At 37.2% G+C, this 21,772-nt stretch overlaps 4 protein-coding genes across 6 annotated transcripts in view; 2 read left to right on the forward strand and 2 right to left on the reverse strand.

Annotated features, from left to right (window-relative positions):
* The window catches only part of LOC142548723 (ubiquitin-ribosomal protein eL40 fusion protein), a 43,188-nt gene that overhangs the window by 7,354 nt on the left and 14,062 nt on the right, over nt 1–21,772 (forward strand). The window lies entirely within an intron of this gene.
* LOC142548707 (uncharacterized) lies at nt 1,475–5,523 on the reverse strand. Its single transcript, XM_075657193.1, has 8 exons — nt 5,202–5,523; nt 4,029–4,173; nt 3,779–3,947; nt 3,404–3,674; nt 2,947–3,212; nt 2,621–2,836; nt 2,021–2,123; nt 1,475–1,737 (listed from the first exon to the last, which is right to left on the reverse strand). The coding sequence occupies exons 1-8, from the start codon at nt 5,350–5,352 to the stop codon at nt 1,673–1,675; spliced, it is 1,386 nt and encodes a 461-aa protein (XP_075513308.1). The 5' UTR covers nt 5,353–5,523; the 3' UTR covers nt 1,475–1,672.
* LOC142548708 (vacuolar protein sorting-associated protein 26B) lies at nt 7,284–12,803 on the reverse strand. The gene is made up of 12 exons (XM_075657194.1): nt 12,669–12,803; nt 12,366–12,422; nt 12,211–12,285; nt 11,780–11,854; nt 11,595–11,667; nt 11,295–11,339; nt 10,963–11,074; nt 10,559–10,625; nt 9,790–9,834; nt 9,530–9,585; nt 7,974–8,149; nt 7,284–7,791 (listed from the first exon to the last, which is right to left on the reverse strand). The coding sequence occupies exons 2-12, from the start codon at nt 12,366–12,368 to the stop codon at nt 7,613–7,615; spliced, it is 906 nt and encodes a 301-aa protein (XP_075513309.1). The 5' UTR covers nt 12,369–12,422; nt 12,669–12,803; the 3' UTR covers nt 7,284–7,612.
* On the forward strand, nt 13,559–17,110 carry LOC142548720 (metal-nicotianamine transporter YSL3-like). 3 transcript variants are annotated; one of them, XM_075657211.1, is made up of 8 exons: nt 13,559–14,118; nt 14,228–14,607; nt 14,714–14,886; nt 15,015–15,112; nt 15,205–15,339; nt 15,436–15,607; nt 15,686–15,800; nt 16,028–17,110. In XM_075657211.1, exons 2-8 carry the CDS (start codon nt 14,250–14,252, stop codon nt 16,954–16,956), a joined length of 1,980 nt encoding a protein of 659 aa, XP_075513326.1. In that variant the 5' UTR covers nt 13,559–14,118; nt 14,228–14,249; the 3' UTR covers nt 16,957–17,110. The 3 variants fall into 3 exon arrangements, with proteins under 3 accessions (XP_075513326.1, XP_075513327.1, XP_075513325.1); XM_075657210.1 differs by having other exon boundaries at nt 13,564–14,118; nt 15,418–15,607; nt 16,028–17,106; XM_075657212.1 differs by lacking the exon at nt 15,686–15,800 and having other exon boundaries at nt 13,561–14,118; nt 15,418–15,632; nt 16,028–17,109.

Below are 21,772 nucleotides of genomic sequence, written 5' to 3' on the forward strand. Positions count from 1 at the left end.
CAGCACACACTTTATAGTAGATATCTGATCTTCAAAGATCATTCTGTGTTGTTGTTTCTTCATCTCTTCACAAGCGATTCAAGTTTGATACATCTTATTGAGAAGAGTCCGTAACCTGGAAAAAAGTCTTTTCCAGAACTTTGCTATATTCATTATATTGTGTTGTGTGAAACTAAGAGTTTCAATAGGCGAAGAATAAGCCTTACTGAAGTGGATATGTACAAGTATTGTACTGTAAAATCCAAAGTCTTTTAGTGATACCTTCTGTAAACAGAAGAAGGGGAGACGTATAAGATTTCATCTTCGAACTTCCATAAACAATCATTGTCTACTGCATACTGTTTTATCGTTTTCACCCTTAAACCATCATATCGTTTCTGCACAAGTTATTGTGATTTGCTGGTGATATATTTGAACAAGATCGGTCATAATCTCTAATATGATTCTAACAATCTTTGCTAAAAACGTCCAACGTAGAAAGGAGTTTATTCACCCCTTCTAAACTATATATCGATCCCCAACAAATCATTTCCATTCTATTCATTCCTTTTCGATTTTAAGTTATGTGTTACAATTTGATTCCTACTAACGGTATAACTACTACCAAAACGCATGCGTAAATCTGCTCAACAACTAGCCTAATCCATATTAAATAATTGGATAATTTAAGTGCAAAAATCGAACATATCATCGGCATTGGAATTGAAGATTATTTCTACTATGATGATTTGTATATAAAAAGAATGAATTTCTCAAACCCATCAATAAACTCTGTGGTATGTTTTGGTTGTGATTACAAATTCTTAGCATCCTAAATGGCGAGGGAAGATAATCCACAGATTCTTAATAATGTCATTTACAATAAATATTGGTGAGCGGTGGAGACAGACAGGGATAGTAATAATTAAGAAATCATATGAATTATTATTATGTAATTAATGAATTTAAATAAAACCGACCAAGACAAAAATGCACCAATCTGTCGGCTTTTATTATTATTCTCCTCTCCCTATTGATACCAATAAATCAATTAGGTCAAAGATTAATATATTAATACACAAGGACATTTAAATCTGCCGCCGTGAATTAGGTCAAGATACTATTACTCCTTTTAATCATTGTCATTAATGACTAAGGTTAAGCCTAAATGTAATTAAACTAACAAGGTTCCATTTACATAAGAATACTTAATTAAGGACGAACAAATTACGAAAACTCTGACGTTTCACTGTTTCACGAATTAATTTTGTGAGACGAGTCTTCAACCCGACTCAATCTATAAATAATATTATTTTTTAGGAAAAAAAATGTTACATTTCGGTTTTCATTGTATGTATGGAACGGATCGACCCGTTTCACTCATTATTTTTTAAAATATTATTTGATATTTGGTTGAGCTCTTGGAGCTTCTAAAAACACAAAAATAGGGCCCTTTTGATATTTAATACAAGCTATAAATTTTGGGAACTGTGGGTGGGACACCAAAAGTAGTGAGATATTACTACAAAATTAATTATTACATTTAGAATAGGACATAAACCTTAGGTGCTACTGCATGTGTCTTTTGTTTTAGGAAACAATATCTCCACCAAAAAAAAAAAAAAACGATTAGTAGCAAAATTTGATTGTAAACTCTGTTGAGATATAATCGCAGTTAAAGTTATTTGAATCTTCAAGCATCACCCAACGGCTCAGATTCTGTATCATTTTCCTTCGACATTGTCCATTCCTCTGTCTCTGCAGATAAGAACAAATGAAAAACTATAAATGTCATACATCAAAATATATATCGGTCTGTACAACCGACATTTATTACAACTGAAAGGAGAATTAGTAATAACTAGTATCAGAGAAATGGGGATTTTAGTAGGAAAAACATTTGCTATTTTTAGTATAGAATAAAATATAGTTCAAGGAATTTTTAGTGATACTTCCCATTTATGATCTCACACAGCAAGTCTCTCATGGACTTTCAAATAGTGGTCTATTATAGTTCATTGGCAGCAGAATGAATACTCACTTGGCTTATCCCCGATTGCTGCGAGCCGTCTTTGAAGAATATATGCCACAAAGAGGAATATGGAGCACATGCCAAACATAACAGTGATGGGGAATGCATTAACCTACACAAACACATCAAAAAACTGTTATTAATCTTCTGTTTATCCAGTAAATAACATACAGTAAATCCCTAAAGTTCAAATTTAATATTTTACGATATTTGGTGTTACATTTCCAGCTTCAGGATGTTTATCGTGTGTCTTAGGACACATATCAAGTTCCAATGTCTTTTTAATTAATAGGTATGCACATTAAAATGTCTAAAATTGAGGATATAAATCAGGACTCATTATGGTAAAACTGTGGAAAAGTTGGAAAAGCCACCATTTATTATTGTCCACGAATGTAAAATTGGATTGATGTGTTGAGATGTGTATTGTCCACGAATGTAAAATTGGATTGATGTGTTGAGATGTGTATTGTCCACGAATGTAAAATTGGATTGATGTGTTGAGATGTGTAGGAAAAAGAGACGTCAGGAAAAGACAACTAATTAAACAAAGAAAACAGACCATAAGAGTTGTGTGCCGCTTGAATAGCAGTAGTCAAGAAAACATACATTGTACAGCACGATGCAGACAAAGATGTTTAGTGGGATACGAAAGAAGTTCATGATGGTGCTTCGAGCCTCCTCCGGAATGTAATGGGATCTCATCTTCATAATGGATGGCCAGAAAATTCCAACACAAGCTTCAAAGATACAGAAGCCAAGAAGTTGGAGACTGCCTGAAAAAGAGATGCCACCCCCTTTGACATCTGAAGGAGGTACCAAGAACTGCCACAAAACAGTAAGAAGTTAATCATAGCTCATCAAGAGAACACAGAGACAATGGAAATAGATATGATCAACCAAGAAAACGTTGGTTAAGGTTTACATTGACCTACATTCGTCAATACGGGGAGCAAAAGAGAGGCTGAAGAAATGACAAATACAATCTGCATATAGATCTCAACTCTAAGAGTGTTGCGGGCTAATAAGCGAGATGCAATTGAGCTTCCCAACATTGAAGACAACATGAAATTCGCAAAAATAAAACCATGGGGAATTTCTTCATCATTTGGACTCAGAGCAGGCGTCCAGAGGAACACAAATGTATACATAGAACCTTCAAAGAGGGACTGTATGGCACCGAGTAATGCAATCTTCTCATCTGACCATTAAAACCATTAACGAAATTCCATGAGGAAAACGTTAAAAAGAACCAGAAAAAGCAAACGTCCTACAAATCCAAGTTTTGTTTGGGAAGATAAGAACCTAGAACTGGAACCTTTCGTTTAATTATGCAGGGGATGGATTAACAAATAGCTTGAACGGTTTTTCATACAAGAAATTTAGAAAAACCTGAAGCAATTGCTACAGCTGCACCCTTGAATTGAGTTAGTAGGTCCTTGTTCTCTGAAGGGTCCCCATAGTTCTCAGTCCATGATGACAATATGACAGCCATTCCAAAAGCTAGAATTATCCCCGCAGCATCAAAGGGGGATACAGGGCCAAGATTGAAGGAATCAACTAGCAGATTTCCTACCAATCCAGATAGAATGGCAACAAGACCATTGCCAAAGAATATTGCCTTGGAAAAAGTTATTGAGAGCCACTGCTGATCAAAACCTCTCTGCAAAGACAGATTGAATTGAAGACTTCGGTCAATAACCATGAATCAATTAGATATATGATTACACAGTAGTAACTCCAAATAATCTTGTACAGACACATCACCTTGAAGTGTTCAGCCACAAGCCATGATTCAAATGCTGAAAACAATAGAGATGTGGCAATACCACCCAAAATACGTCCGATCATCAGAACCTTGTACTGAGGAGAATGCTTGGTCAAGCAGCTGAGAATGTAAGTGACACAGTAAGTAACGCATGCTCTCTTCCGCCCCCTGCAATGTCAATGCCAAAAACAATTGGGAGAGAGATTCAGAACGATGATCAATTCACATTAGCTCAGGAAGATATCTCACTGTTTGTCTGCTAGGGATCCAACAATTGTTCCAAACAACATGGAAGACCCAAATCCAGCAATAAACAGCTGCCCAATTTCACCTTTCCCAAAACCATATGTGCTGTAGAGGTAGTAAACATATGGACCCTGCAACCAGTCACCAGCTATTTGCCACATGAAAAGCATCATCAGCAACACCGATTATAGTTCACAGGTATATTTCTTGAAATAAAAGGTAAGTTTCAGAACCTCTTATCAAGAGAAAAAGTATAATAAAATAGATAGAAATACGGAAATCTAAATTGACAACAGTTGGAGAATAGTTAACCATATCATATAAACTAACTTTCCTACATTCAGACACCAGAATTGAGAACAAATATGGTAAAGGAATCCCCTCATTTAAGAATCGATTTTGTATATTCTGAAAAAACCAGGGTAAAACTCAAGAACAAAGCCGATATCATACGGAATGAAGGCATTGTTTTTCTTAACAAGTAATATTTATAATACACAACGCAATCCTGAGATATAAATGTATAATTGACCATCATGATTGGGCCCATCAGTACAAATCCATTCAACAGTAATGATAATGAGATGGATACAAATCTAGACCCAGACACTGATTTTTCAAGTGAGATATATCATATCACAAGTGATATGATATATAGGTTCAACGGTGCAATTCCACTAAACGATCTTCCAAGTGTAAAGCTTTAAATCGAATCACATTCATAAATATCATATCCAATACAAATCACTCATCTACTTGAGTCGATGAAAGCAGAAGATAAACTAACTAAATAATAATCACGTAGTAAATTCTCAAAATTATTAAAAATACAAAAATAATATCAACAACATATCTTCGACTTCTGATTGTTGGCGCCATTTTAGTGGAGCAAACACTTGGGTACCCATTTCCATAAATTTTGTTTCACGAAGAAAATAGCAACAACAAAATTAAAGCTTATATAGGTTGAATAATTCAGACATTCATTAACTTACCCATCGAACTCATAATTTTCCAAAATTCTCATATTTATAAATAGGGAAAATGCATGCAGTCGAATTTTACTCTCCAGTCGTTTCCCACCGCCCTCATATTTAGATCGAACAAAAATGTTCACACACGATTAGATTGTATCAAATTCACCAGATCGAAGGTTTTTACTATTATTTCACATACCCATCATAATCGAGTAAACCAGCACGTAATTGTTCTTGAAGGAATTGAAAGCAGCTGACGCATTGATCCGATCTTTGTTACTTTTACTCAGCTCCAATGCTGAAACCACAGCTCCTACCGCCCCAAAAACCAAATAATAAAACAACTCCATTTTCCTCCAACACAATACACCACGAAATTCCTCCTCGGAAAAATGGAGATTGAAAGTGTCTGCAAAGAAAATGTATATATATAAACGCACAGTAGAGTGTGTTCGTGTGAGTAATCTGCCTGCCTGCGAGAGAGGACGCAGTTTTGCTTATGCTGTGAGAATTGCGTGACGCCAGAGGTGTGATCTTTATTTTTCTTGTTTGATTGATCATGTACGTCTGCCGGGATTCCGACACGTGGCGGGCTCCGGATTATTGGATCTGTTGAATTTTGAGCGGGTTACAATGAAATGGATCTTTGAGAAGGATTGAGGAACCATGGGACGTGTGACACTATCGATATTCACAATAAAAATTAGTACTCTAAGCATAAAAAGTAATATTTTTTATGGATGACCCAAAAAAGATATATGTCTCACAAAATACGACCCGTAAGACCGTGTTACACCAGTTTTTATCTATCTTAAAATCAATTAAAAAAATTATCAAGAGATGCATTTATTCTAAAAAATCAATGAATTTGAAATTTTTAACTTCAAAATAATCCATCCAAATGCAATCTAAATCTTTTTGAGCTCAAAAATCAAAATTACAACGTAATTTTTCTAAAAAAAATTAAAAATTATCAGCCGATTCTTGTTAGTTATGTTCGGAAAATGAGCGAGGGTTGATTTTCATATAATTGGCTTAGCAAATGTCACATGGGATTTGACATAGGAAGATGTAGCATGACATGTTTGGAGACCTAAATCCTAAGAACTTATGCCCATAATTTGCTACATTTGGCTCATCAAATTTGTTTTTCAAAGTTTCACGTGTGAACTATAACTTTGGTAACTATAAAATCAGATCATTTTAAAATTCGATTCGTTTCTTGATTTGATGGCCACAACCGATCGTGTGTTAAGGGTGGGCATGGGGTATACCTGTTTACATTAAATATAATCGAATTTGTTAAGTTTTTTTGGAGCAACGATTTAAGTTTTATTTATAATTTTTTTATCAACTCAAATGCAATGACATTTACTTGTCCGCAAGTTGTAATATATATATATATATATATATATATATATATATATATATAATCAACACCAACCTTTATCGTGTACGTATATTGATAACTATCCTTCAATTTTGATCAACACCAACCTTTCTTTAAAACTTGTGAGAGACGGTCTCACGGGTCATATTTTGCTAGACATATCTCTTATTTGGGTCATCCATGAAAAATTATTACTTTTAATGTTAAAAATATCACTTTTTATTGTGAATATTGGTAGGGTTGACCCGTCTCACAGATAAAGATTCGTGAGATCGTAGTACAAGAGACATACTCTTATATATATAGACACACACACAAAAGAAAGGTTGGTGTTGATCAAAATTGAAGGATAGTTATCAAATTTAATTCATTATTATTGGTGTGACTAACTAGGGAACTTTGAGAGGGATATGCGAGGAAGTGGCACATGGATCAAATTTTAAACTTTAGTAGAGTAAGGTACGCCATCCAACTTAAATTTTCAATGCTTTGGATCAAAATAAATGCTCCATCACATCAAATTGCCAAACTTTCTTTCTTTCTTTCTGTTTTTATCAAATATATCTTTATTACTGATACCGAGTGTGGTAGAACTACTCCTTTCCGATGAAGATCGAACAATTTTCTTGCTTTTAGAAAATTCTTGAGATTTATAAAAAAAACTAAATAAGCCATTACGTGCTAAATTATTGTTTCGATCTCTTCATGTCGAGTGAGTGCCTTGCACGTTTGGTAAGGGACAAACCTGAGGATATATTTGATAATCAAATTGACAGGTAAGTCTATCCACATGAAGAACCTATCGTTGCCCATATTCATTCATCTAAACAAAAAAGACTTGGAAGATCGATTCAAATTGTATTTCACGCATCTAGATAAAAGAAAAGCATATTCAAAAGAACTTCAAAATTATTTGGCATACAACTCATTCATCACCTTCTGACAGACCGGTTTAGGCCAAAGGCCTAAAAAAAGTCGCTACACCGGTACATGTACACAATGTTCAAACTATACAAAGAACGTGTTCTGCAGCAAAGATGAAACCAATTTATAACAAATACTGATGGAAAGAAAAGTGTGAAAAGTGTCCTCTTTCTATAAATTTAAAAAAAAAAGAAAAAGAAAAAAGAGAGAGATCTTAGTCTTACAGTCGAACTTCAGATGGTAAAATCACATAAAATGCCAGGAGGCGATATGTGTCCATGCATTCATGAGTTGAATCAAGATGATTTCTCGAGCCGGTACACTGTAATTTCTTGTTGCTTGAAGTACCGACGGTCCTCTTCATCAACAAGAACAAGGTTCAAATAGTACTTCACGCTGAATTTGTTGTTGATGTTTCGATATGTAGGAGTTAGCTCATACGGGCTTAGGAACAATCTTACCGGAATCGATTCACCTGTCAAAAGAGTGTTCAAGATGTAAATCATCTTACTTGTCAAAATGCAAAATCATTACAGGTTGTGAACTTCAAAAGGCTATCCAATTTGAGGACCTAAAGAGGGAGGTACATGCGCGGTTACTCTTAATAAACCAATGTGTATAAGCATGAATTGCAAATAAAAAGAAATCTTTATATACCTCTGACTGGGGTACCATCCATAAGTTCAAACTTGGCTAGTGTCTCTGTTTCTACATGAGTGTTTGTCCCCGATCCTGTTGATTCTCGGCGTCTAATCTCAAGATCCATGTTTTTTATCTTGATTCTTACAAGAAGGAAGTATATTTTCCCGATGATGACGTCTTTCAGATGGTACCTAGATATTTTAAATTCCAAGTTACAGTCTATTTGTAATGACCTGAATCCTTATTTGAATGAAGTATCAATGTAGACATGATTAAAGATTTTCATTAAATATTATTAAGAAATTGATTAATTAAGTATCAACGTGTTGGGATTCATCGAAATTAAATGGATCACCCAATCTACTTCAGATTATTTTGTCACGAGAAATCCACTAGACGAATGAGATTATTACACGTGACAGAGAAGATTGCGTTCGAATCTTCTGAACTAGTCCAGATACAGCCAATAAATGGAAGTTAATTTCATTTGTTTCCTAATCCGCTTCCCTTCAATTTATCATTCTCGAGTTCTAGTCATATACCTTAGGTTTTCTAGAAACTTTAGTGTCAGGAAGCTTCGGACTTAGTGTCGACTCAATGAGGGATCGGTGAATCGGGACACGAAGATCGAGACGTCATCAGTATGTTGGTTTTGTCAAGGTTCAGACGAGTAAACTTTCTTTCAGATTGATTTAGTGAGGTGCGTGATGCACTAACTGAGACATCCAATCGTAGTATACACATTTATATGTTGCATATTTATCTGTTGCATTATACATGTTTTATTGCTTTGAAATATTATGCACGACATATCATGTTGGGCCTGATATCTTTTGAGATATATCTCGTTTTTTTTGGGCAGCTCAGCTCTATTCTGTATTGTGGACGGTTGGGTATCAAGAGCTACAGTGTTCAACGGGACCCGCGGGCTCTAAAGACCCTGGACATTGTAGTCCACGTCTTGATGATGAGTATGGTAGCCAAAACATGCCTACGACAGATCAAAAACTACATACTCAAACGCATCTAAACTGAACATTAGATTCTTGACTTGATCCTTGATATCCGAGCATATTGCATTTCACATGCATCATATCATTTTGTATGCTCGTACATTCTCGTATTGGGCGATTGTCGCTCACGCCCTAGTTTTCATCTTGGACCCCATTCCACCAGGCATGTCTTAGGTTGGACGGTTCAGACGGCCAGGACAATGGCTAGTGCAGTTGGGTTTTCGGTGAAGATCCAGTGGAAGTTTTATTTGGTGTCTCGTAATCTCGTGCATGATTATGATTTCGATTTCGTTGTATTAACGATTAAGATTGACATTATTGTTCTGTTTTGGGTTGTAAAATAATTAAATTATTTGGTTTCATTGTTTAATTCTTGTTATCAAGTTTAATTATGCATGCTTAGTAGTATGTTTAGTAGTAGCTCGGGTAAGGTCGCTATACCATTAACAAACCACAAACATTATTCAAACGCAATTCTACTTGTACCAAAATTCACAAGTGAATTTAGATTGAGATACGTAATTGAAGTTAAAGGTCACAACGTGACTAGTAACTCACTTGCTCTTATTGTACTCGAACTCAATATGAAGACAGTCTTCGATTCCAACTTCCATCTACATATAGAAGACCACATCTTAAGAGAATATATTCTAGTGATACTTTGCATAGATGCATAAAAAATCACATGGCGTCGTTCAAGAATCCAGGAAGTCAGGTACATAAGCTCTAGATATGTTTCAAACATCTTCAAAATAGTTTCATTTGCAAAATTGTATATGCCTCAGAACCTCAATAAAAATTACTGTAAACAACAATACCTTGATACTATTATTGATAGATGGGAGAGGGCTATAGTTTCGAACCTGATCCATGAAAAACAAAATACCAAATTAAGCGATTGGGTAGATTTCAGCAGTTAAAGCTTATAAGGGGCAAACAATTGAAGTTATGAACGCTAACAATAAAGGAAAGTCCAACACGTGGATCACAGAAGAAAAACATGAAAATTGAAGATTGATTCCTGCCATAATGGCTCCTTCAATCTGAGTATAAAATTGAACAAATTACTAGTAAGCCCAGAGTGCATGAGAGACCAAAAATCGAAATGTATTTTAAGCTTCTTCAAGGTATAATAGCTACAAGCAGGGAAGAATTTAAAGCATCTAACAGTTGCAAGAGGTGTGACTGAGTGAGAATCAGTTTTTCATGCAGCAACAAGCAGTAAAGAATTTAAAGTATTTAACAGTTGAAAAAGGTGTGAGCGTGAGAATCAGTCTTTTAAGCAGCAAGACTGCCATTTTATTGACAAGTTGGGATAAAGTCGGTGGTGTCGAGAAGACAAACATATTCATATAATTGTGAGTCTCTGAATCGTCGACTTCTTCACAGACCAAGGTCACCGCAAAATGACCAGGCAATGGCCTCGACCGTGATAATTATGTCACACCGTGGATCGCATCTCTATAAATTACATAATAAACAAGATTCAAGAGAAAAGTTGACATCAATGAATTCCCTTCAACATCAGAAAATTCAGTATTGACAGTGTTAATATTTCTTCTTTAAGCAAGATAATTTTTATATTACCACAAAGTCCTGGTATTCCACAATGCTACCAGCATAGCCCCGACTTATCGTCACTTTGAGGACATACCTAAAGGCATAGAAGTACCTAAAGTTAGGCTACGATTTAATATCTGAAAAACATGTTATACACTAAAAAAGATAATGTTCACGCATGTGGAAATGTAACGGTCTTCTGTGAACTTCGCACCAGCAGTAAACTTTTTTGAAGGATATTCACTGCATGATGAACAAATAAGTGTTTCACTGCCATTAAACTAAGTGAAACAGAACTTAATAGAGCTCATTTTGCAAATACCCAAAGCTCATTTTATGCTTCCCACAACAGAAAGAGAAACTATTGGAGTTATGCAATTGATTGAGCAACATGCCATAAGGAAATATTTAATATGAAATTAGTAACTCACCTAAGCCGCACATTAACCCCGTTATAAGTCTCATTTGGCATCTCTACAGTCGAAAATTCAAAAGGAAATGTTTTCCGCTCATATATTTCTCCAGGAACATCCAGTTCACGAACTAGAGGAAAAGAAGAAGGAATATCAGAACCATCGTCAACAGGAAAATCTTGCTTACGAGAATGGGAAATTGTGCCATGAAGCTGAATGTGCTTTTACAGAAAATAATAGAGATAAATAATCAATCATCACAAATCATTGTATGTTGTGAAACCAAAAATTGTAAGGTGTTAGAAATAAAAAAACTTGGAAATGCAGCACACAGCCTTATTTGTACTTACCCAAAGACGTGAAATCGTAGAAGTTCCCTTTGTCGAAGTACATTTCTGCAAAGGAAATTAATGGTTAGAAACTGCAACAAGACAAAAAGGGATGAAGATGAATCATATTCAATATGCAGAAAGAATCAGCGCATGCTTAATTCCATCTTTCTATATGCTTTGATAATGTCTGTACATATGAATTCTAAAGTATGTTTCAAGTAACTACATAATACAACTCAAAAATCCAAGCACATCATAGAAGCAAAAACAACTATATAGCTACTGAATTCAATGCACGACATATGAGCAGAGAAATACCTATCTGACCAAGAAGCTCAACTTTGATTCCATTGTGTTCTACCTTCTTCCCCGAAAATGGTTCAACTGAAACCTACAGAACAGTGCATGGATATGCTTGGCTAGACAGTCTGCTGTGCATAAAACTTCACAAAAAATTATAGATATATGATAGCAATAATATCAATGAATAAACAAAACAATACCTGGCCAGTGATGTTCTCTTGACTTTGAAAGAGAGGTACCATAATAGTTTGACCATTTTCTTTCTTCAAAGGGACCTATTATGCAAATAAAATGGAGGGAAAATACAAGGTTGACAATAAGCAATAAAAACTAGACATGCAGTATCTTTGGAAGTACAAAATTATTATTTTTAAAATTACAAACAAGAAGCAAGCATATTGACAGGACACTATAGTATCTGCTGCTAAAAATATCAACATGAAATAATGTGAAAAACGCATCCCCGTGTACAGGGTTGTCCAGAACAGAATGACCACTTTTCGGAACGAACTAGTGAATACAAAAAACTAAAATGACATTCCACAGTGATTCAATCTAAGTGGATTGATGCGTTAATCCCACAAATGGATTACAAAAAGGTTCAACAATTTGATCAATCGAAGAAACAAACCTGCTTTCGGGATTTCCCATCTGAAAACACGACGGAAATGTGGCATGCTGGCTTAAAAGCTCCAATTATGTAATTCTGGGGACATATAATACCAATTAACAAGGTGAAAATAGAAAACTCACAAAAAATCATTCTAGTAAGTTTTGAAGATTAACCATAGCTGAGATTTAAACCCTGACGGCTGAGGCAATCCAAACACCTGTCCGTAACACCTGCGACATATTCCATCCACCATACAAGCTCCGATTATTACTACATATGAACAATTACGAAAGATCTAATCCAACAAAACACTGAGGCCAGTATATGAGCTGAAAACGCAATGTCTTACGTGAAATTGTAACAGAAATTGCAAAGTTATACACTTAAAAAACCCTAAACGATCAATTCTTTCGATTTCAAATTCATTCGCCAAAATATTCGATTGAAAACCAAATCAACCATGCATAGTAACTTACAGGATATATAGGAGGTTTCTGAAGAAGATCCACAGGTGATTGACAACAATCGACGATGAGAAATGAGTTGGAGAGAGAAAATTACTCGAAGTCTAAAGCCAGCCAAATGATTTTTTATATATATAAAAAAAATAAAAATTGATGAAAGAGATCGTATTTTGTTGTTAGACCGATATCTTATTTGGTCATCTAATCCGAAAAAATAACTAATTTCAACTATCGGAAACTTGAATGTGTTATTATTTATTATTTTTATTTTTAAGAAGAAATTAAAGGTGAAATTGAAAAGGTAATTTTAGAAATTTTAATTATTTTAGAAATAATTTTTCTACTTTGTTAGTATATCTTCTTTCAAAAAGAAATATTTTTAATTAAAACAACTTTTCTATTATTTATGCTCGTGCATTGGTGGTATCAGCATGAGAGAGGACCCTTTGTCATAATATTTTTTGAAAAATATATATTACTTATTTTAATTTTAAGATAAACAAAAAATAAAAGAAAATCATTAGTTTTTTTCCTCTAAAAACAATTATCATATTGTAGACATTCTCCAAATTTGGGTATCATATGCTCCCTGATTTCAGTTAATGATATAAATCATATTATAGTTTGTTCGAACAAACCTCGTTTACATGAATTATTAAAAATTAAATGCACCAAATACAGTGTATAAACAAAATACAATAAATCACATAAAACATTATATTCATTTATTTTTCGATTAAAAAACCTAATATAAATTATTTTTTCATTTTTTTGTAAAACTATTGCAAAGCTAAATCCAAATATCTAAAGTTCTTGATTCAACTTCAATTATAACAAGATTTAAGTTTCAGAATTGTAAGTAATTCGACGCCAAAACGCCAACCGGTAAAAGAAAAGGTTTTCAGAGTTCGATTAACCATGTTTTAGGCGCCCGACAACAAGTAAAAGTGCTCAATAACTTGCACCAAGTTTCATTAAATACTAGAAATGACAGCGCAAAAAGTGAGGGCATCAAAGTCAACAATAATGTGCATGTTTGTGTTCAGAGTTTTCATACACAAAAAAAGAGTCAACGAGGAGGCTTCGCATATTACCCACCACCTGTCAACGAATCACCAAAAATGAATCTGGGATTCGCCAATTTCTTGTTGTTGTACATAATAAGGCTTCGCATATTTTTTTGTACTATCTGACCTGTCTACGACGGAAAAGTTTTGCAAGTTTTTCATGGGTTTTTTCAAATTGTCTTCTTTAAATTCGAGGAGTTGATGATGCCACTGGAGAAAGTCCAATTTTGGTGTCCATTATTCTCTGACTGTATACTTGGTTGTTATAGCCTTTGATTTCTTATCCAAGAAACCTGAGAAAGATCAACTGGGATTTCTTTAAATTTTCTTTTGAACAGTTCAATTATACAGGAAATCGTATCTCTGGATTATTTCACTCTCTGATCTCTTAGAAGGTGAGGCAATTGCTGTGTTTGATATATATTATGCATTAGTTACTTGTTTTTCCCTCAAAAAGCCTAATCTTGATGGTGGGATTAATGACGTGATTATTGTTGCTATGAGCAGGGGTAAGTTGTTTTTGGAAATGGGAACCAATGAAAATGAAGGAATGATTGAAATTGAAGGGGAAGATGTAGAGGAACTAAGAAACGAGGAGGATGAAGTGAGGAGAATTCCCCCATGGACTAAGCAGATTACGATACGAGGAATCGTGGCGAGTTTAATGATCGGAATCATTTATAGTATCATAGTAATGAAGCTCAATCTCACAACTGGGCTTGTCCCAAATCTCAACGTATCAGCTGCTTTTCTTGCATTTGTGTTCGTAAGGACATGGACAAAACTTCTTCAGAAGGCCAATGTTGGGGCAGATCCATTCACTAAACAAGAAAATACTATTATTCAAACGTGTGCTGTTGCTTGCTATAGCATTGCTGTTGGAGGTTAGGAAATTTAAGGTTTTCAACAACGCTTTCTTGTATGTTTGAATGTGTCAGATACGAGGATTTGTTCGTTTGTTTGATTTCTTGGTTGGGTGTGTTGTATTAGGTGGCTTTGGTTCTTATCTTTTGGGATTAAATAAGAGGACATATGAGCAGGTGGGAGTTGATACAGAGGGGAATTCACCGGGAAGTTATAAAGAACCCGGACTCGATTGGATGATCGGCTTTCTTTTTGTTGTTAGCTTTGTGGGGCTCTTAGCGTTGGTTCCTCTTAGAAAGGTACCTTTCCGTTATTGGGTTTGGAACTTGAATTTTTGTGTGTTCGCTCGGTTCGCCCTTATTTTGCGTTAGGGAAATTCCTATGAATTGTGATTTTGAAGGTCATCATTTTGGTTGCCATTCCGCAGATAATGATTATAGATTATAACTTACCTTATCCAAGTGGAACTGCCACTGCTGTTCTCATCAATGGATTTCACACTAGAAAAGGAGACGAGAAAGCGAAGTGGGTGCTTGTTCTTGCTGTAACGAATCTATATTGTTTCGAGCTTATAACGGGACTAACTTGTGTATCACTTTGTACTCTTCGTTTATCAGGGAACAGGTTCGTGGGTTCATGAAGTTCTTGTCGCTTAGTTTCATATGGAGTTTTTTCCAGTGGTTTTTTGCCGGTGGGGAACAATGTGGATTTATCAATTTCCCTACATTAGGATTGGAAGCTTGGAAAGAAACGTGTGTACTGGACTTTTGTTCTTTGAAAGTTTAAGAAAATTTTCCAGCACAACTGATTTGAGATTTTGAACTCTGCAGATTTTACTTTGATTTCAGCATGACTTACGTAGGAGCAGGAATGATTTGCTCCCACACAGTAAATTTGTCCTTGCTATTCGGAGCTGTTCTTTCTTGGGGAGTCATGTGGCCGTTGATCAGTGAAAAGAAGGGAGATTGGTTCCCTCAAAATCTCAAGGAAAGCAGTATGAAGAGTCTCAATGGTTACAAAGTAAAGCACTCATTTGATTTATCAGGTTTCACTCACTTCTGATTAAAATTTAAATAATTGTTTCATGTTCATCTGCAGGTTTTCATATCTATCTCCCTTATTCTTGGGGACGGTCTTTACAATTTTATCAAGACATTGTTCATTACAACTAAGAGCATGTACACTACATTTAATGTGGATCATCTTAAATCAGGTGAATCAGAACTTTTAGTCACAACCCTTTCTTTATTCCACTTGTCTATATCCACTCCCTCAATGATAAAAGATAAAGATTTTTATGTCGGGTTTTTAAAGAGAAAATGCACAGTTCAACAAGTTGTATATTCATTGTTAATGGTCTAAGTGATTTTGGAATGTCAGATTCTGTCGTCTAGTTTTAGCACTCCATGATCTGATTTTAATTTTGGTCCATTACTACAGTTTCGGACCACAAGAATCAATCTGTATACACTCGTAAACGGAACGAAGTATTCACAAGAGAGGGCATTCCTCTGTGGATGGCATGTGTGGGTTACATCGTTTTCTCTGTAATCTCCATAATTGTGATCCCATTAATGTTTCCTCAGCTCAAATGGTATTACGTTCTTGTTGCTTATGCTCTTGCACCATCTCTAAGCTTCTGTAACGCTTATGGGGCTGGTCTGACAGATATGAACATGGCCTATAACTATGGAAAAGTGGCCCTTTTCGTGTTAGCAGCTTTATCTGGGAAAAATAATGGTGTTGTTGCTGGACTGATCGGGTGTGGACTTATAAAGTCCATCGTTTCAATATCATCGGACTTGATGCATGATTTTAAAACAGGGCATCTCACATTAACCTCCCCACGATCAATGCTCATTAGCCAAGGTATTGGCACCGCAATTGGTTGCATAGTCGCCCCATTTACGTTCTTCATTTTATACAAAGCATTCGACGTGGGAAATCCAGACGGAGAGTACAAGGCCCCTTACGCTATAATATACCGAAACATGGCAATTCTTGGCGTGGAAGGGTTCTCTGCACTTCCACACCATTGCTTGCAGATGTGTTATGGGTTCTTCTCTTTGGCGTTTCTAGCTAATCTTTTGAGAGACGTCGCACCTGAGAGGTTCGGAAAATGGGTGCCTCTCCCGATGGCTATGGCCGTTCCGTTCCTTGTCGGGGCATATTTCGCCATCGACATGTGTGTGGGAAGCTTGGTGGTGTTTGTTTGGGGTAAGGTTAATCGGAGAAAGGTTAATTCAATGGTTCCTGCCGTTGCTTCTGGTTTGATTAGCGGGGATGGATTGTGGATTCTTCCTTCATCTATTCTGGCTTTAGCCAAGATTAATCCTCCAATTTGCATGGGCTTTTTGCCTTCTAGATGAATTGATTTTAGAAACAAGAGAACATGAAAACTAGGCCAGTGGTAAAATGTAGTGTTAGCATGGTTTTCGGTTCTAATTTACTTGGTAAAAAATTGTGAATAAATTATAGTGAAGTATGATTACGTGTGTTTATATATATAAAATTTTGATATATCGGACGGTTTTGTTGAGTGTTATAAGATTTTCATGAATATCTTGCAAGCATATATATAATTTTGATTTATTGGACGATTTTGTTAGTGTTATAAAATGTTCACGTGAATATCTTGCAAACATTTAATGAGCATATTTCTCGAGACAATGAATGTGACATTCACAAAATACTAATGTGTAAATCTTGTAGCGTCCATAAAACGCTTAGCAAAAGCCACACATGACATCATATCATATTTATGACAAAAACTTGTATGAGACGGTCTCACAGGTCGTATTTTGTGATATGTGTCTTTTATTTGGGTCATTCATGAAAAAATATTACTTTTTATGCTAAGAGTATTAATTTTTATTTTGAATATTGGTATGGTTGACCCGTCTCACGGATAAAAATTCGTGAGACCGTCTCACAATAAACTTACTCCATATCTATATATATACTCAGTGAGAATTAAAAATATGCGGTCAATTTACGACATCCATAACTTAAAAACTATTTAATTGAAATTACATTGGTTTCAACAAGAAAAGGTTGATGATACCCCGGGATGTCCCGGGTCATGGATAGGCCCTGGGATTACCCGGGCCATGGAGCATACCCATGGATGGTGCCCGGGCCAGGATGGAATGCTTTCGGGCCGGCAGCATGACAATCTGGATTAACGTCCCGAGTCATAGAACTGCCCGGGACGAGGAGAATACAACTTAGAGAAATCATGAAGTGGGCAGTCAGTCAATAGGCCGGGCCATTGGATCACCAGGGACATGACTTCCCCGAGACGTGGAATGCCCGAGCTCTTATATAATTATCCGAGAAACATTATACTCGGCCACCTCGATATGAGGGACGCATTTAATGCCGCCGATAAACAGAATGTATGTAGTCGACCTATCTTTGACATCAATGCAAGTGGTTGGTAAAATCAAGTAGGCTGGACGTGACTACTATGCGATTTGACATGTCAGAACAATAGGGTATAATCAGCCACCCTACTATAATTAATACTCACACACGAAGAACGAGGTCATCATTACATCCTCTAATATAAATATCAGATTCTTTACTTGCATTTATATTCTATTCAGATATTGAATACTCTCATTTATTGCTCATTTATTCTCATTCTTCGCACCAATCTCACAGCCATCACTTGGGTACATTGGTTTTATTGCTTGAGTACCTTGATGACTTAAGCATCGGAGTGGTCACGCCGGACACCCCTCCGGCGCCCATTCACGTGGTTACTTTCTTGTTCGCAGATATCTCGGATCTCTCAGGGAGGAAGTTCAATCCAGACGTCCAACTCATATTTTCTTTTAATAACTTGATTGCAAATCCGGCTGAGTACCCGACCCGATTCATCCATTTTGCCCGGGTTGCATCATTGGCGCTGTCTGTGAGAAAGTGAGTTCTAAGGCGTTGATATAGCACCTACTAGAAGAGCCAATCAGGACACTTCTCGAGTTCAAGAAGAGAACAACACTCGTCTTTCCGGTGCAGGTGGCCTCCCACCTAATGGTCCCCAGCCTACCATTCATTTAACTTCTGAGGAGTTGAATAAAATTATCACTGAGGCTGTTAAGACAGCCATGGCAGAGAAGGCCACCACTCATCATTCCAGTCATCCCGAGCAGCAACATGAGCAGCCGCAGGAGGAAGAGAGAAGGGATGAGGAGAGGAAGTCAAGTGTAGGTTCTAAATCTCCCACTGTTGCGGAAGAATTAGAGAATTTGAGGAAGAAAGTAAAAGTATTGGAGGGACAGGTTGGTTCTAAAAGCAATGCTCAAGTTGTCAAAGGTTGCCCATTCTCTGATACCATTGTCCGGGAACCACTACCCGGGCACTTCAAGTCAGCCAAAATAAAGGACTATGATGGGAGTTCTGATCTCGAGGAGCACCTTGCTCGCTTCGAAAACATGGCCATGTTGCATTGTTATGGGGAGATCGTCCGGGTAGACCAGAAGAAGGCAAGGAGGGAAGGGAAGGAGAAGGAATGTTTAGAGGAAGGGGCCAAGGAGAGAGATGTGCATTTTGTCGCTGAAGAAGAGCAGGAAGTAGTGGAAATTGAGCTAGGAAAGCACGTCCGGGTGGCCCGAGAGATCAGCACGTCCACCCGGGTAAATCTCTTGCAATATTTAAAAACTAACATTAGTGTTTTCGCCTGGTCTCAACAGGAACTAGCCGGGATCTTGCCCCAAGTGGCCGAACATAAATTGAATATCCTCCTAGGATCCCGGCCCGTGAAGCAAAAGAAAAGGCATTTCGGCCCTGAAAAAGATAAAGTAATTGAAGAGTAAGTGGGAGAATTGCTAAAGGCCGAGCATATCAGGGAAGTCCAATTCCCTACATGGCTATCAAATGTGGTCTTCGTCCCAAAATCCACTGGGAAGTGGAGAATGTGTGTTGATTTCAGGGACCTGAATAAATCCTGCCCCAAAGACTGCTATCCACTCCCCCGGATTGATCAGCCGGTAGATTCCACTTCTGGATACGAGTTATTAAGCTTTCTGAATGCATATCAGGGGTATCACCAAATCCCCTTAGCTCTGGAAGATCAAGATAAAGCCAGTTTTATCACCTCCGGGGGCACCTTCTGCTACGTTGTTATGCCTTTTGGATTGAAGAATGCAGGGGCTACATACCAACGCCTGATGAATATTGTCTTCCAAAAGCAAATAGGTCGGAATATTGAGGTGTATGTGGATGACATTCTAATCAAGACCCGGGAAGTCTCCCACTTTATTGATGATCTAGCTGAAACTTTCACCACTTTGAAACAGTACGGAATAAAGCTCAACCGGGGCAAATGTGTGTTTGGGGTCAGAAGTGGTAAATTTTTGGGTTTTTTGGTAACTGACAGGGGAATCGAAGTCAACCCCGAAAAAATCAAAGCAATAATGGACATGCCTTCTCCCCAATCTGTGCGAGATGTGCAAAAATTAACCAGGAGAATTGCTGCCCTGTCACGTTTCATTTCCCGATCCGCTCACCGAAGTTATCCATTCTTTCAAGTATTGATAAAAGCGCAAAAATTTGGCTGGGACGACAAATGTGAACAGGCTTTTCAAGACTTAAAAAAGCATCTGGCTGAATTGCCTATTCTGGCCAAGCCCGATCCCGGGGAAAAATTATGGGTCTACCTCTCCGCCACTGAATTTGCTGTTAGCTCTGTATTTGTCCGGGAAGAAGGTGCCGATCAGAAACCGAAATATTATGTCAGTCACGCCCTTCGAGGAGTAGAATTAAAATACAGTGAGTTGGAAAAAATAGCATTAGCCCTGGTAATGACTGCTCGGAAGTTGAGACCTTATTTTCTCTCACATCCCATTGTGGTCCTCACTAATTCCCCACTCGGGAGGATCATGACCCATGCCGAGGTCTCCGGAAGAATGGTTAAATGGACTGTGGAACTCGGGGAGTATGATCTTGAATACAAACCCTGAGCTGCTATAAAAGCCCAGGCATTGACAGATTTTTTAATAGAAATGATTCAACCAGTAGAAGAAGAGGTCTGGAGGGTGTTTGTTGATGGTGCATCAAATTTATCAGGATGTGGTGTGGGAGTGGTCCTGATTTCTCCGTCAGAAGAGAAAATCAAGCTGGCTTTGAGAATTGATTCTAGGGTCACCAATAACGAAGCAGAGTATGAGGCTGTTTTGGCAAGATTGCAGGCTGCCCGGGAAGTCGGTGCTTCCGGGTCATTATTTATTCTGACTCCCAATTGGTTACACAACAGATAAAGGGAACATATGAGGCCAAGAATGAAAAAATGCCCAAATATTTAGGGCTCATCATTGCCCGGGCAGCGTCTCTAACCGACTGGAGTATCGACCAAATTTTTAGGGAGGAAAATGCGGAAGCTGATACCTTAGCCAAATTGGCTACTTCCATGTCAGATATAAGCACCCGGGAAGTTATCTGATTTACCCGGCTGGTGCTCTCTATTGATGAAGAAATACCCCCAGTCCAGAAAAGCTCATGGATGACTCATATCGTTGAATACATAGTCCATAACAAGCTCCCAGAAGATCGAGTCCAGGCTGCAAAAATAAAAAAAACGCCCAGGTTCGTCTTTTTGAATAATGTTTTGTACAGGCGATCATATCAAGGCCCATTACTCAAGTGTTTATCGGAAGATGAAATAGAGTATGTCCTCCTGAAAATACACGAAGGATGATGTGGTGAACACCTCGGTGGGACTGCTCTATCTCGGAAGGTTATATTGGCCGGGTTCTGGTGGCCCCAAATGAATTAAGATGCTGCCCGACTTGTTCAAAAATGCCAAGGTTGTCAACACCATTCTAATTTCCACCATCTCCCAGCTGCTAGTATGCAACCAATCTCCGCGTCATGCCCTTTTGACCAATGGGGCTTGGATATTGTAGGTCCCTTCCCCATAGCCCGGGCACAGAAAAAGCTACTTATTGTGGGTGTGGATTATTTCTCCAAGTGGGTAGAGGCCTAGCCATTAGCCAAGATTACTGAGGATGAAGTCATGAAATTTCTTTGGAAAAACATCGTTTGCAGATATGGCATCCCGAGAAAATTAATTTCAGATAATGGAAGGCAATTACAGGGAAAGAAAATTACCTCCTCGTGTCAAGAAATGAAGATTCTTCAGTCATTCACCTCAGTAGCATACCCTCAAGCTAATGGCCAGAC

This window comes from Primulina tabacum, chromosome 6 (assembly GCF_025594145.1).
Source record: "Primulina tabacum isolate GXHZ01 chromosome 6, ASM2559414v2, whole genome shotgun sequence".
NCBI lineage: Eukaryota > Viridiplantae > Streptophyta > Magnoliopsida > Lamiales > Gesneriaceae > Primulina > Primulina tabacum.

Bases quoted from the DNA above. Each gene is read 5' to 3' on its own strand.
- LOC142548708 (XM_075657194.1), bottom strand. The intron at 11,340-11,594 runs GTATTTCTCTGC...TTTCCTTTGCAG, and splicing joins TGAGCTTCTTGGTCAGATAG to AAATGTACTTCGACAAAGGG. The intron at 11,075-11,294 runs GTAAGTACAAAT...CTTTTCCTCTAG, and splicing joins CTACGATTTCACGTCTTTGG to TTCGTGAACTGGATGTTCCT.
- LOC142548707 (XM_075657193.1), bottom strand. From the start codon at position 5,352: ATGGAGTTGTTTTATTATTTGGTTTTTGGGGCGGTAGGAGCTGTGGTT. The intron at 4,174-5,201 runs GTATGTGAAATA...TGTGGCAAATAG, and splicing joins GGTTTACTCGATTATGATGG to CTGGTGACTGGTTGCAGGGT. The intron at 3,948-4,028 runs GTGAGATATCTT...TTGACATTGCAG, and splicing joins GGATCCCTAGCAGACAAACA to GGGGCGGAAGAGAGCATGCG.
- LOC142548720 (XM_075657210.1), top strand. From the start codon at position 14,250: ATGGGAACCAATGAAAATGAAGGAATGATTGAAATTGAAGGGGAAGAT. The intron at 15,113-15,204 runs GTGGGTGCTTGT...TTCGTTTATCAG, and splicing joins AAAGGAGACGAGAAAGCGAA to GGAACAGGTTCGTGGGTTCA. The intron at 15,801-16,027 runs GTGAATCAGAAC...CCATTACTACAG, and splicing joins TGTGGATCATCTTAAATCAG to TTTCGGACCACAAGAATCAA.